Source organism: Microcebus murinus, chromosome 10 (assembly GCF_040939455.1).
Source record: "Microcebus murinus isolate Inina chromosome 10, M.murinus_Inina_mat1.0, whole genome shotgun sequence".
In the NCBI taxonomy this organism is placed as follows: domain Eukaryota; kingdom Metazoa; phylum Chordata; class Mammalia; order Primates; family Cheirogaleidae; genus Microcebus; species Microcebus murinus.
Window position 1 is genome coordinate 99,835,930 of NC_134113.1, and position 13,690 is coordinate 99,849,619.

Consider the following 13,690-nt stretch of genomic DNA (forward strand, 5'->3'; position numbering starts at 1 on the left):
ACAGGAATGATGGGCACAGCTCTGCTACCCAGCCCGCAGGGTCAGACTCCTGCACAGAACTTCACTTGCTCAGATTTGGTTCCTGATCTCTAGGGAAGACAGTGGAATTATATTTTCTAAAAGTTTCAAGCTGTGGCTTGTGTTGCTGTTCAGCCTCATTCGATGTACGCCTGCTGGGAGGGCGGGAGGGCGGGAGCCGAGCTGTGCCGAGCTCTGGCCCTGGCTCTGCTCCTTGCCAGCAAAGCGACACTGTATAAGTCACTTAACATGTCTAAGTATATACTCCTCATCTTTGAAAGGAAAGGCTGGAATAGTTATAACATTCGATGATTCTATTCAATAGTTCCGGTTACAATAGGCACCAAGAACAACAGTCGCTGCAGTGGCAGGGCGACAGAGCATGCACCGTGCGCGTCACCGCGCCGCGTGCTTCACACAGACGCCCATCTCACGTCACACGCCCTGGAGCTGGTTTCATCGCCTTAATTTTTTTCAGATGGGGAAGGAAGGTTTAAAAAGGTGAAGTTGTTCAACAATATGCATCCAGCAAGTGCAGAGCTGGGATACTCAAGTTTCTCTCTTAAATTGGGGCGGTTTTTTCAATGCTTTCCTTGGAGAATCACATATAAAACGGGGCATTTTCTTGTGTTTGAACATAAAAATGAAAACCCCCCTGCCCTCCAGGCAACTAACCAGGAACTTATATTGCTCTACTTGTCCTTTTCTATCCCTGATGGAGGGAACTGGTCCTGTGTGGCCTCACCTTGGCAAAGGGCACGATGCCACCCGGGTCTCTAACCTTGCCCACCACTTGAAGGGGTGAGGGCAGCGGCAGGTTCTTCCCTTCACCGATTCCAAAGGTGACCTCAGTGCTCCTGCCCTGCATTAAACTGCACAGGAGGTGGAGTAGCTGTGCCCCATTTGCACACCGAGTGACAGTGAAGGGAAACCTTTCTCCTTATGCTTAAATGTCTCCCAGCATTAAGGTCTCTAGATTTCTAGGAACAGCCATTCAAAGCAGCTGACCTGTCCCAAGCAGAGCAGAGAGAGACCGCCCCACCCCGCAGCAAAGGCAACAGAGGGGTCGCCGGGAGCAGGTCACCAGGAGCCTTTGGGTGTCAGGCCTTGGCGTGGCGGACGCGCTTCCAAAGAGAGCGGACTGAGGACACACTCCGTGCCTTTCCACAGACAAGAGGCGGCCACCTGGGGCTACCGGGCGCTCCAGCCACATGCTACTTTTACGATTACGTCTGAATACGGGCTGAATCAGGTAGACCAGGTAAATTTAAAGGAAAGTGTATTCCATCTCTGTTCTCAAGCAGCCTATGGCCTTCAACAGGTAAGTGTCCCTCCCATTCAGAAAAGGAAATCGAGAAATGGACGGATCAGTCCAGGAGTCAGGACTGAAAATAATTAGATTTTGAGCCTGTATTTGTTGTTCGTGTTTGAAACCAATCCCTTCTTACCTCGGCCGGCTCACCACTGGGTAACAGTGAGGTGAAATCTTTTCCGTCAGCCTGCCACAAGTGGTGACCGGCTCAAGAGGGCAAGCAAGTGCCTACCCACAGGCTGCCGTGTATGTGGACAGTGCCCATCTATGAACCCCTCAAATGCATGTGGCCACACCGGTCCCGCTCAAGCTAAGGATGTCAGCAAGGCACAAACAGACGTATCCTGCCTACCCAAACGACCGCCTGAGGCTGCGCAGGCATCGGATGAGCTGGCGGGACACAGAGAGGACCAGACGTGTCTCCCCTGTCTACCACCCAAACCAGTGGGTTCACTCTTGTGCGTCTGACCTTCACCCAGCCAGGCCAAGGACATTCACTTCAAGGCTCCCAAGGTGACCCCTTACCCAAGGTTCAAAAGAGCCAGAAAAAGAAGAGCCAGGAAGAGTAAAAAGAATAAATAAAAAATAAATAAAAAAATTAAGACCTTTTTCCTTGGTCCTGCTTACCCGCTAAGAACACCGAGAACCAAGTTAAGTACAAAAAATGACCCTATGATGATTAGTGTAACAAAATAGATCCAGGGCCAGTCCCTTCCTACGGCATCATTGACCTGGAAGAACGGAATGATAGTTAGTGAGACACACTCAGCAACCGAGCACGGCCAGTGCCCCTCACCGGCGCCCGGGACGCTGACCCGAGCAGCGCCGGCCGGATCCTCCAGGTGCCAATCAGAGGCCAGATAGCCTGCCCAGCCGGGGTCAGGATTTGTGGTTGAATAGAGACTTTTGTTTCTGGTTTTCCTGGGCCTGTTAGGGTCCTGTCCCTGAGGATCCTGGCGATGGTCTGCTGGGACCTGAGACCTTGCTCGGCTGCACTGTAAGGAGGACGTAGAAACGGTCAGCTTACCCGCTCAACACACCGAGAACCAGATTTAGAACGAAAAAGGATCCAAAGATGACCAGACTGACAAAGTACACCCAGGGTAACTCATAGCCCATAGCGTCCTGCATCTGGAAAGACGAGGGAAAGTTAGGAAGAGAGAAAGCAGAACTGAGTTAGAGCAAGAGGCAGGTAGAAAGGTGTGTGGACAGGTCTCGAGGAGATAAATGGGGCTGAATTTGGTTTTTGGCTCAAGACCCACTGTCACCCTTGGCACCATCTATATTCAAATACTTCCCTGTGACTGCAAAGGACCCTCAGGGCTCTGCTTCAAGAGGAATGTCTGGCTCTCTCTGTTGTTTTATTTTCTGGAACAGAAAAATTCCTCCAATGTTTCCTGTTCACTCGTCTGAGAAGGTGGGTCACCTTGAAAAACGATTTCTTCAGCATGGGATGGCTTTAGCTGAGTTGGGCTTATGTGGCCACTAAGTCTTCCGGTGCACTCTGAGGCACAGTGCCCTCGGCGTGCGGAGTGTGGCCTGGAGGACTGACACTCTGGAGCACGTGTGAGTTAGGAGATCTTCCTGAAGGGCCTGCACCTGGTCCTGGCCCACACCGGCATTGCGGGCTAAGCCCTGTGCCGTGTGAGCATGCAGGCCAGGCCCAGGAAAGGCAGCCGTTTTGGTTTATGTATTCCGAGAAAGGTTCCTCAGTCGGCAACTGAAGCTTAGATGGAAACAGCCCTTAACCTGGGACCTGGACTGGAGCTGCCTGGATGGTGGAGACAGCTCGCAGACCCCTACCATGGCTGGAACAGTCACGGACCAGGGTTGGACCCTCTGGGCTAGGGAGAGCTCACCCGGAGTGTCCCCTCCCAAGTCCATGTTCAGTGGCTTCAGGGTGGCAGCTTGACAACAGCCACGTGGGTATTCACACCACTGAAATGGGCAAGCACTGTGAGTCAGCCCCTCCACCCCACCCCGGGGAGGGGTCGTTAGGCATTCACCAGCTCACCACTCACCCGAGTGCAATGTAAGTAAGATGACTTACAGAGCAGACTTTTATCAAAAAGGAAATTTATTCTGATTCAGTTTCTCAAATTTATTTCTTCTGATGCTTTCTGACTAAACAGGGTTTAGTCTTAGCTTTCCCAAAATGAGCTCCAACTTTGTCCTTGTGAAACGAGCTCACATAAACCCAACTTCCTAAGGTACACAAGCTTCCTGAATGATGCATATTCGTGGTTCTCAAAATGTGGCCCCTGGGCCAGCACCATCAATGTCTTCTGGGAGCCTGTTTGGAAATGCACATACTCGGACTCACCCTGACACTCTCCCGGTGAGCCCCCCAACCCGTGTTCTAACAAGCCCTGCAGTGATTCTGATACATGCCCGAGAACCACTGCCCTACGTCATTCTATCTGCAGCTCCCAACTTCAAGCATAAGCACACAAGTGCTGTGACTCACCACACCTCTGCTAAGGTGCACAGCAGTGTAGCTCAAGGTGTGCTGAGAAGGCTACCGGCCGCAGAATCATTTGGGAGAATTGTTAACAAAGAAGATCCCTGGGCCCTGCCCCACGTCCTCACTGTGGCTCAGAAGCCTGCATATTAACCACCCCAGGTGAGTCCAAGGTGTGCTACAGTTTGATAAGCACTGCTACAGGTTCTACCCCAGGGACCTCGGACAGGCAGATATCAATGGCTTTGTGGCTCTGAGCAACTTGACCATTTACCCAAGTAGCTGAATAAATGCTATGTTCTTTGTGTACCAGGAATAAAAAATACTGAGAAGAACTGAGAGACCTACCTAGTCTGGCTGGTTTGCAGGGTTACATGTTCTTTACTGATCCATTAATAGCATCTGACATTACTATATTTGGCTGGAGAAACCCAGCAAACGCAGCCACAGGGCCTGGAGAAGCACCGCGTGTGGGGTTGCTGGACTGAGTAGGTGAGGCCGGACAGCTCCCAACACACGCCACGTAACCATGAAGTCAGGAAGTTCAACTTAACCTGAGTTTACGTCATTCCCATGTGCCCTGCTCTACTTTGTTCACAGCACTTATCACTTTATAACTGTGTCATTTACTCATTTCGTACCACCATTATTCATTTTTGTCTCCCGTGCTTGAATGGGAGTGCTATGAAGAAGGTGGGCCTGGGCTGCTGTGTTCACTGGTGCGTCCCATGTGCCTGTGCCAACCCTGCTCTGCAGGGCCGCTGTGGGCAAGGAGTGAAGGGGCAGGAGGGAAGCCCAGAGTCCTTGTGGTCCTGTGAAGGACCAATGAACGGGGGTTTCTGGAACTTGGCAATTGTTAAAAATGTAGCCCGCAGCGGTGCAGACTCCCTGGCTGCAGGATGGAGGATTTTCCCAGCGGCTGAACCACTAAAATATCCAGCAAAATAGCAGCTGTTGGGAGAGGCAGGGTGGGAGGTCTTTGTGCGTCAGACCCGGTGCCTATCCCAGCGAGCCTGGGAGCCTTGTTGTATCCAGAAGGCAACTGTCTGAACCAAGAGTGCAGCAAAAGCAAGCCTGCAGCGGGACGTTCAATAAAAGCCTCCATCTTGCAGAACAGAAAAACGAAACTGCGCCAACGCGAGGGGAAGCAGGTTTGATGAAACGAGTGTAGGGAGGGGCAGGCAGGAGAGCTGCAGGGAGCTAGCTGACCACTGGGCGCCACGAGGACTGCCACGTGGCCACAACAGGCCAGGGTCTGCAGGTCTCGGGGAATGCGGGGCTGTGACGTCATCCCTCACAGTGGCCATGTCAGAGTCCACACCTGTTCAACAAGAATTTGCTGAGTGTCGACTACCTGTAGGATGCTGAGCTTTGTTTTGGGCTCACGGCTACTGTGAGAACATGGGGCTGGAAATGGCCCAGGGCTTGGGAGTCCCAGGCCCTGCTGAGGGAGCTGGAGACCTGGGTCTGAGGCCGTGCGGAGCCTTTGGTGTCCTGTGGCTCTCTCTCTCACAGCAGGCCCGGCCAGTCAGAAGCAGCGCCTTCCTCTCCCTCTAGGAAGCAGTGCTGCTTTGCTTCCCTGGGGCTGGTGGGAACGGCAGACTCTCGCCAGAACAAGTGCACATGCACGAGCACCGTGTGCATGGCCTCGGGGGTGCACCCCAGAGCCGTGCGCAGGCCTGCCACGGACCCGCTGCTCTGCCCGAGCCCAGAGACGCGCTTCCCCAGCGCAGGTCGGGCACGGAGGGGCAGAGGGGTCTGCTATGAGCACGCGCCCCGCTCCTCCCTGGATCCCAGATCCTGCTGTCCTCAGGACTGGTAGGGACAGCCAGCCCCAGGAGGCAGGGGCAGGCTCACCCGCTCCCCTCAGGGAGCTGCCTCCGGAGCCTGGTCAGCGGCCCGTGGGCAGGGCGCTGGGTGGCGCTCAGCCAACCTCCTTGACATGAAACCCCTCCTCGCTGGTCCTCTGCGAACACCTAACCTTGCGGAAAATGCAGTCCTCAAGGCCACACAGGCCCACACACCTTGGGGCCTCCCTCGGGCCCAGGGCGTCTGCGCTGCCCTGCGCCACATGTAGGCGGGGCTCCCAGACCACGAGGGACTCTGGTCGGGCAGCCCAGACCTCAGGACCACAGTCCCTGCCCCACTGCTACCCACGCTTCTGCTCTGCGCCCCTGCTGTGGCCAGTTCTTTCTGAAGTTCCGAGTAGGGACAGCAGGTGGGGACAGCAGGTGGGGGTGGGAGGAGGGCGAATGAAGATGACTGAGCTTCCAGGGGCCTCAGAGAACCACTGCCTCCTGGGGCGGTGCCTCCAGCCACCGGGAGGTGAGTCCCTGGCCACCAGCTCTGGTCTGAAAGGAAAGGGCCCCTCTGTTTCTCCTACTTTCTCCTCTCTGTTCTGGACCACCTACTTCTGGGGGTGGACTCGGAGGGAGCATGCAGAGCTGGGTGGCTCTGAAGTAGGGTGACGGGTGACAGCTGCAGCGAGGAGACTGAGGTCTCAAATCATCTGGAATGGGGCTACTAACGAGAGAAAGAATAGATAAAACCATATTTTTTAAAAGTGCCCCAAATTGCTGACACCCTTATTTGGAGGTGAAATACAGGCCAGGTCTGCTCAAACCATGAGGCTGGACATTCCTGGGGTCTGTGACTCTCCTAAGGCAGGCGCCGAGATGTGCCCTGCTGTCCGCCCTGCAGCCACGAGGGCCTCGGGCCAAGACCCACAGGACGAAGCCGGGTCGCTGAAACACACAGCCTGTCCAGTCCAAGGGTGAGCGGCCAGAAGCAAGGGGGTACTCAATGGAAAACACCAGAGGCTCTTCTGAAACCACTGTTTTAACTCCTTGAGGGGAACTCTAGCCTCAAGCCTTCAAATCCACCATTTGTTTTTCCCCAAAAAGATAAACTGGAGGAACAACCCCTTCCTGCCCAGTCCTCTCGAGGCTGCTCTTGGTCCGAGCTGACGTCCCCACGTTCTGAGTTGTGCGCATCCTTTCCCACAGGTGCTGTGGGTCCAAAAGGACTGAACGGTTCCAGCGAATGTTGGGAGACACTGTCACCCGCCATCAAGAGGCAGAGGTGTAAACCCATAAGTCACAGGGCTTTAAACCGAGTGTCACTAGAGGGCAGGACCTGCTGTTGCCAGTGAATGCCAGTCAGCCCAGGGCAAGGGCTCTGCCAGTCTGTGCCCACTCATGGCCTAGGTCACCTTGTTGCTGGGACACAGGCGTCCACCTCATGGGTCACTGGGTGAGCAGCAGGCAGGGAACAGGCTGCACCTGCCCCTGCCCCTGCCCTGCCCCTGCCCCTGCCCCTGCCCTGCCCCTGCCCCTGCCCCTGCCCCTGCCCTGCCCCTGCCCCTGCCCCTGCCCTGCCCCTGCCCCTGCCCCTGCCCCTGCCCTGCCCCTGCCCCTGCCCCTGCCCTGCCCCTGCCCCTGCCCTGCCCCTGCCCTGCCCCTGCCCCTGCCCTGCCCCTGCCCTGCCCCTGCCCCTGCCCCGCCCCTGCCCCTGCCCCTGCCCTGCCCCTGCCCCTGCCCTGCCCCTGCCCTGCCCCTGCCCCTGCCCCTGCCCCTGCCCCTGCCCCTGCCCCTGCCCTGCCCCTGCCCCTGCCCCTGCCCCTGCCCCTGCCCCTGCCCCTGCTGCAGGCGGAGGCCCTGGGAGCGCCTCGGAGTGTGGCAGCCTCGTCTCCGTGGGGGAGCAGCAGCAGGCTCCTAGCGCCGAGGGAAGCCGACAAAATCAACTCCTCCACGCATGAAAAAAGCCCCTAAAACCAGATGGGATGGTGCACTGACACTGAGTGGGAGGTTAGGAGACCATGGAGAGTGGCGGCCCCCAGTCTGCAGATCTGTGTAATGGACACTGGCTCACAGCCAAAGGGCTGTGTTGAGGGAGCCTAAAACACAGGCCTCCTGGTCTCCCAAATGGGCACAAAGCGTCCTTTCCCTGGGCAGAGGAGCTTTCTCCAGGCCCCACCCAGCTCCGAGGTCTGCAGAGCCCCACCTGGCTCCGGAGTGCTCTGAGCCCCGCGGGCTGCAGCTCCTGGGGCGCCCTGCAGCCTCAGCCTCGCCCTCTGTGAACCCTGTGGGCTGCAGCTCCTGGGGTGCCCTGCAGCCTCAGCCTCGCCCTCTGTGAGCCCTGCGGGCTGCAGCTCCTGGGGCGCCCTGCAGCCTCAGCCTCGCCCTCTGTGAGCCCTGCGGGCTGCAGCTCCTGGGGTGCCCTGCAGCCTCAGCCTCGCCCTCTGTGAGCCCTGCGGGCTGCAGCTCCTGGGGCGCCCTGCAGCCTCAGCCTCGCCCTCTGTGAACCCTGCGGGCTGCAGCTCCTGGGGCGCCCTGCAGCCTCAGCCTCGCCCTCCGTGAGCCCTGCGGGCTGCAGCTCCTGGGGCGCCCTGCAGCCTCAGCCTCGCCCTCTGTAAGCCCTGCGGGTTGCAGCTCCTGGGGTGCCCTGCAGCCTCAGCCTCGCCCTCTGTGAGCCCTGCGGGCTGCAGCTCCTGGGGCGCCCTGCAGCCTCAGCCTCGCCCTCTGTGAGCCCTGTGGGTTGCAGCTCCTGGGGTGCCCTGCAGCCTTACCCTCGCCCTCCGTGAGCCCCACATGTCTGCAGGGCAGCCTGACTGTTCTTCTCTGCTCCCCCACCTCTACCCTGCTCAGTCTTGGGAACATAGTAATGCTCAATAAATGTTTGTTAAATTGAATAACTGAATAATAACGAGTCATCTAATACCAGCAGAATGAATAAAATAAAACTCAAATAAATAAATAATGGCTTTGAGAGATGCTGATTCTCTTCCTTGATACGTTCCTAAAGGGCCCGTTTCCTGCCTAGATAACGGGGTCTGTTTTCAGCAGCAGGCGCGCTAAGTGGGTGACGCTCTGGGGCAGACTGAAGGCTCCGGGCGGCAGAGTCCTAAGCAAGACCAAACCCCTCTCCCCTGATGCCCGCAGAGCCCCGCATGCTGTCTCCGCCCCGCTAGGGGCTGTCCCAGCTCTTCCCTGGAGTGACCTCAGTAGGATTCGGCCCCACCACATCTGGTGTTTCGATGTCTTCAGAGACTCATTGTCTATATTCTGTAGTGAACGGAGGTGGCTTTCTGAAGGCAAGATGGAGTGGGAAAATAGGGTAAAACACCCAGATTCAACCTGTCTCAATGAAAAAGACCTTTGTCATAAACAAGGGATATTTCAGCAGCACCAAGACCAGAGGTGAGTGCTGTCTTGTCTGTGTGTGTGTGTGTGTGTGTGTGTGAACTTAGGGGATACCTTCTCGGCACGTCCAGACAAGTGGGTGGGATGCGAGATGAAGTGTGGAGCTGACAACTGACTTACAACAAATCAAAATATTTGACTTTTGTTCCTAAGGTCTTCTGTTGGCTGAACCAAAAGTAATCCCAGATACTAGAGAAGATATCATTTGTGATTCTAAAAATCTTTCCTTCAGAGGATTTCTCATTATGTATTCCTTCTAACCTTATTTTTAAGCTCAATTTTTAACTTTAAAAAAAATCAGTAGAAAAACTGATCATGGAGAAACTGATTGGGGGGTAACAGGAGGTGTCAGAAGAGGGTGACCCCAGTGGGCATGGAGGGCGCAAACCCTGGACAGCGCAGGGCAGTGCTGCTCCACTGTGCTGCAGCGCACAGCATTCTCAGGGCCCTGCTAAGAAGGGCATGGGGTGCACAGAGGACAACAGCATTTGATGAAGAACTGCTCAGGCTTCCAGACTCCCAAAGAGCTAGAACCGTGTGTTCTAGCACACTCAATTGCTCCCCTTCCCTGCAATTCTCACATGCAACCTTCTCCAGGTGTCCTAAACCCCAGGCCGGTGGCCAGGTCATCCTGTTTCCCATCAGCATGGGGCTCTTTCAAGTGCTGGGCACAGTCAGCACTCAAAAGGTATTTAACTGATTGGTGGCAAAGCTACCCAGTTGTGATCCGGTTACAGTGTGGAAGCGGCATTGCATAGCGCTTCAAGCCGACCCGAGTTCTCAGAGCAGTCTGAATCTTACAGATAGAGTCCTGTCAATCAGCTTGGTCGGACAGCCGCCTGTGTCTTTACGAGGGCACATGCCCAGACCACATGGGACAGGCAGTCCGGAATATATGCAGAAGGTGAGGATGTTTAGTTTAAAAAAAAAAAAGGCCAAACACCCGAAAGTAGAAATGGAAACCAACAGTCACGTGACACAGCACTGGGTTCTTCCCTCTCCTGGCGCTTCACTTCGCCTGCGGAAGGCCAGCGCTGCTCATCTGACCACACCCTTCGCCGACCCACCTATGTTTTAAGAGGCTTGAAGATTTGGGGAGTAATCGGTGAGGCTTTGGCTTAAGAAGTAATTCCCCAAGGAAACCACAACCCAAGCCTGAGTTTTGGTTTAGTCTCCAAATGCGCAGCACCCCCTCCTACCCTGTTACCTGCAGACCCCTCCAGCAGGGCACTGGGTACAAGGAATGTTTTAATTGGCCTCTACTCAATGTGTGGCCAATGGCTTTCCTAGCTGAGGCAATGTTCAAGTACTATTTGACCAAGTCTGATTTTATTTTTAGTCCAGTAACTCTTCGAGAACATGATAGTATAATGCAACAACAGATGTCGGAGAAAAAGAGCAATAGACCCTATGTCACCTACAGCAGGAGGCAGGAGTCTGCCATTTGCGACTGGTGACCTCCTTGTTCCCTCCTATCTCAGGCCGTACTATGTGATTGGTCAATTGCTTCTTTGATGTTTTAATGACTCAGGAGCATCTATTGGCTGTTGGTGGTTTGGAGTAGGCCCCACTCCTGGGTCTCCATTCACTGCTATACCCTGAAGGTCTTAGTTGCTCTTTCCCAAGCCCCCTGACATGCCCTGTAGGTTTGAAGGGAAATTCATTATTCTGCATGCAAGACACTACTTTCCCATTCTCTAAAGAAACTGCCTCTCCAGGTGAGTTCAGATCCAGTGGCATCACAGCAGCACCATGTGGGTTCAGAAGGCTAGACCTCAAGGGTTTTCAGACTCCAGCTTGGAAATCAGAACCCCTAGAGAGCTTTCTCAAAATGCAGGTACCAGGGTCCTTACTTTGGAGCTTCTAATTCAATGGCTTGGAGGAAGGTCTGGCTATTTTATATTTAGAACGCTCCATGTTTGATGCTAAAACACGTTGAGGTTTGAGAGTCTGTGGGTTGTTGATGCAGGCCTAGAGGATAAGGAAGGGGAAAACTGGAAGGAAAGAAAGGAAGAGGTGGAGGGAGAAAGGAAAGAATGGCCACAGAAAGGCCAAAGCAATTAGAGAAACTGTCCAAAAGCAGGAGCACTGGGCTAGGGCGTGCTGCTATCACGAGTACCCAAGTAGAAGGCATCTTGTTTAAGATGTGCACATGTGCACGTGTGTGCATACATACACACGTGCATACACACACACGTGCACATACATGACATAGCCATGCTGGAGAGGCGCTGGGAAAATCAGAGAGAGGCACATCCCACAAGCCTGGGATTATTCCTTCACCTCTGACACTTCTTCCATTCCCAGCCCGAGCGCTGCCAGGCCCCCAGGGAAGAGCACAGCACAGCTGCTGCAAATTGGCGGTTGCAGTTGTGTGCGTCTCTCGTCCCCACTCTGGCTGTCACCCTGGCAGGGTTTCTTTGGGCCACATCTGGCTGGTGGGGTATCAATGACTCGTGGTGGGGAGGGGGGAGTGATGAAGGAAGATCACAAAAACACAGCACAGTCATCAGCAAAGGAAATTATACCTAGCCCCCCCCCCCGCCCCCACCCACCTGCTGCCACCTACCCTCAATTCGGTGCCATGAACGGCGCTGCCACAGCAGCGTAAGGCACGGGTCTGAAGCGCAGGGGACAAGGCCCCAAAGCACAGTCCCATGCAACCACGGCCCATGGGCAGAAACTGCCTGTTGGCACAAGGATGCTTCTGTCCTTGGCTGGTCAGAGGGACCCACCCAAGGAAGAAGGACCAGTTAGGGCCACTTGGGAACTTGATTTGCTTTGTTAAGTAAAATAAATTTGCCTAAGTGTAATAAGTTCAATTCCTTCTCTCTGCCTTACAAAGTTTTCAAAACTAAGTTCTTATTGAGAACTTAGCCTGAGAAATGCTTTCCAGCGTTTCATTTTAGTTTGAGGCAGAGGGGACTGGACTGTTGTCTTCTTTCCGAAAGTATCACGACTCAGCACCTTTGCTGTGGTATGGGCCCAGCTATGCCACCATCATCCAGTTTAGAGTTTAGTCAGCTTTCCAGACTGGTTCTCGTTTAGGACTTAATCGTCAGAGCCCAGGAGCAGCCCTGCCGTGCAAGGACACTCAAAAAATGTTTGCTGCGTACAAGGTATCCAGGCAAGTTTCAAGTAGTCATTTACAGAGAGGTACAAATTTCATAGCTACACTGGGTCTTGGCATAAAAAACTGAGAAAAGAGAGTTTTCGAATCAACAGGACATGGTGCCTATAAAAAAACAATTAGAAGACAGAATACTGTGCACCACATCTCTGAACTGCTATAAAACTCTTCCTTCTGATTTAGGAAGTCAACAGGTCTCTTGGCATTGTCTCCTGTCTAGCTGGCAGCTCTGCTCCGCGGGAAGGCACCGCGGCCCTCTCACTCTTCCCTGCTTTCCCTGGAGACCTGTTGCCGAGCAGGCTCTAGATTGTTTCCATAATGGCCAAATAAATTTGACTATTTGCAAAACTCTGGGAAAGATGGTATTTTTAAGACTAGCAACATGCTTTATTCACTCAAATTCTGGAGAACAACACTGGATTCTGGTAAGTCATGTCCCAAGCTGAAGTAGGAGATACTACAAAAAATATATTTTCTGGAGTTTGTCCTAATAATGGACTTGACTCTGCCAGAATGAAGACAGCTCAGATATGGTGTGTACAATTGCAGTGGGATAGGCTGCATGAAAATCTGGCTTTTCAGTGGCTCCAAGGCAGTGTAGCCCGCTGGATAAGGAGGTGTCTTTAAAGTAAAAGAAGATTCACTGCTGACTGGTCAGTGCTCAAGAAGCGGTATTTCCAGACAGGTATCCCCTAGCTGGCGGAGTGTTCTCATAGCAGTGAAAATGATGCCAATGCATTTGTTTGATGGATAATTCTAATATGTTAAGGTAAGATTAATATGAAAAATAAAAACATAATCGCATACCACAATGCTACACTACGCTATTCAATGAAAGTGGTTTCCTTCAATAGTTTCTTTTTAGACCAAGCCTGACTCTTCAGCCCAAAGAATTCATAATTCCACCTTCTGGCCTCCTTGGAAAGAGAGGAGAACAGGGGCTGTACGGCGGGAGGGTGGCTGAGCAGCCCACGTGCGGGCCTGGCCAGCTCTCTCAGGACACCGGGCACACGCGGTGCCTCGCACGCGCGTGGGAGACGCTGAGGGCCGACGTCTGATCAGGGAGAGAGGACTCGGTAGGGGAAGAGCTCAAGCTTTGTTTCTCAGGCAAGACCTGGGAGAAATCAAAGACACTCCTCAACCACTCCATGAAGAAGGGTGTGTGACCCCAAAGCCAGGGGGCGGGCGGAGGGGTGCTGAGGGACGGCTTGCAGCCCGGCCTCGCCTGCCGCCCGCTACGTACCCAGTACAGCACGTCCGTCCAGCCCTCCATGGTGATGCACTGGAACACCGTCAGCATGGCGAAGGCAAAGTTGTCGAAGTTGGTGATGCCATGCTTGGGCCCGTCCCAGCCGGGTCTGCACACCGTGCCGTTCTGGCACTGCCGCCCATGGCCGGTCTCCAATGCACAAGGGGAAGGGTCGTCTTCTGCTGGGACATCTCGAATAGCCACAGGGAAAGAGCAGACAGAAGCAGACAGGAGCGAGGGAGGCGGGCAGAGAAAGGAGAAAAGGAGTTAGAGGGAAAGTGATGGGATCAGTGGATGGGACGGACACCGCTGCCATGGC

At 54.3% G+C, this 13,690-nt stretch overlaps 1 protein-coding gene across 7 annotated transcripts in view; it reads right to left on the reverse strand.

Annotated features, from left to right (window-relative positions):
* Positions 1 to 13,690, reverse strand: part of CACNA1C (calcium voltage-gated channel subunit alpha1 C) — a 613,935-nt gene that overhangs the window by 191,050 nt on the left and 409,195 nt on the right. For 4 of the 7 annotated variants that reach the window (XM_076007801.1, XM_076007800.1, XM_020287401.2 and 1 more), the window contains 2 exons: positions 13,366 to 13,562; positions 1,958 to 2,061 (listed from right to left, as the gene is read on the reverse strand). In XM_076007801.1, coding sequence (XP_075863916.1) covers positions 1,958 to 2,061; positions 13,366 to 13,562 — 301 coding nt within the window. Of the gene's footprint in view, positions 1 to 1,957; positions 2,062 to 2,357; positions 2,462 to 13,365; positions 13,563 to 13,690 lie in introns of all 7 variants that reach the window. The other 3 variants (XM_020287411.2, XM_020287400.2, XM_076007799.1) reach the window with 2 other exon arrangements.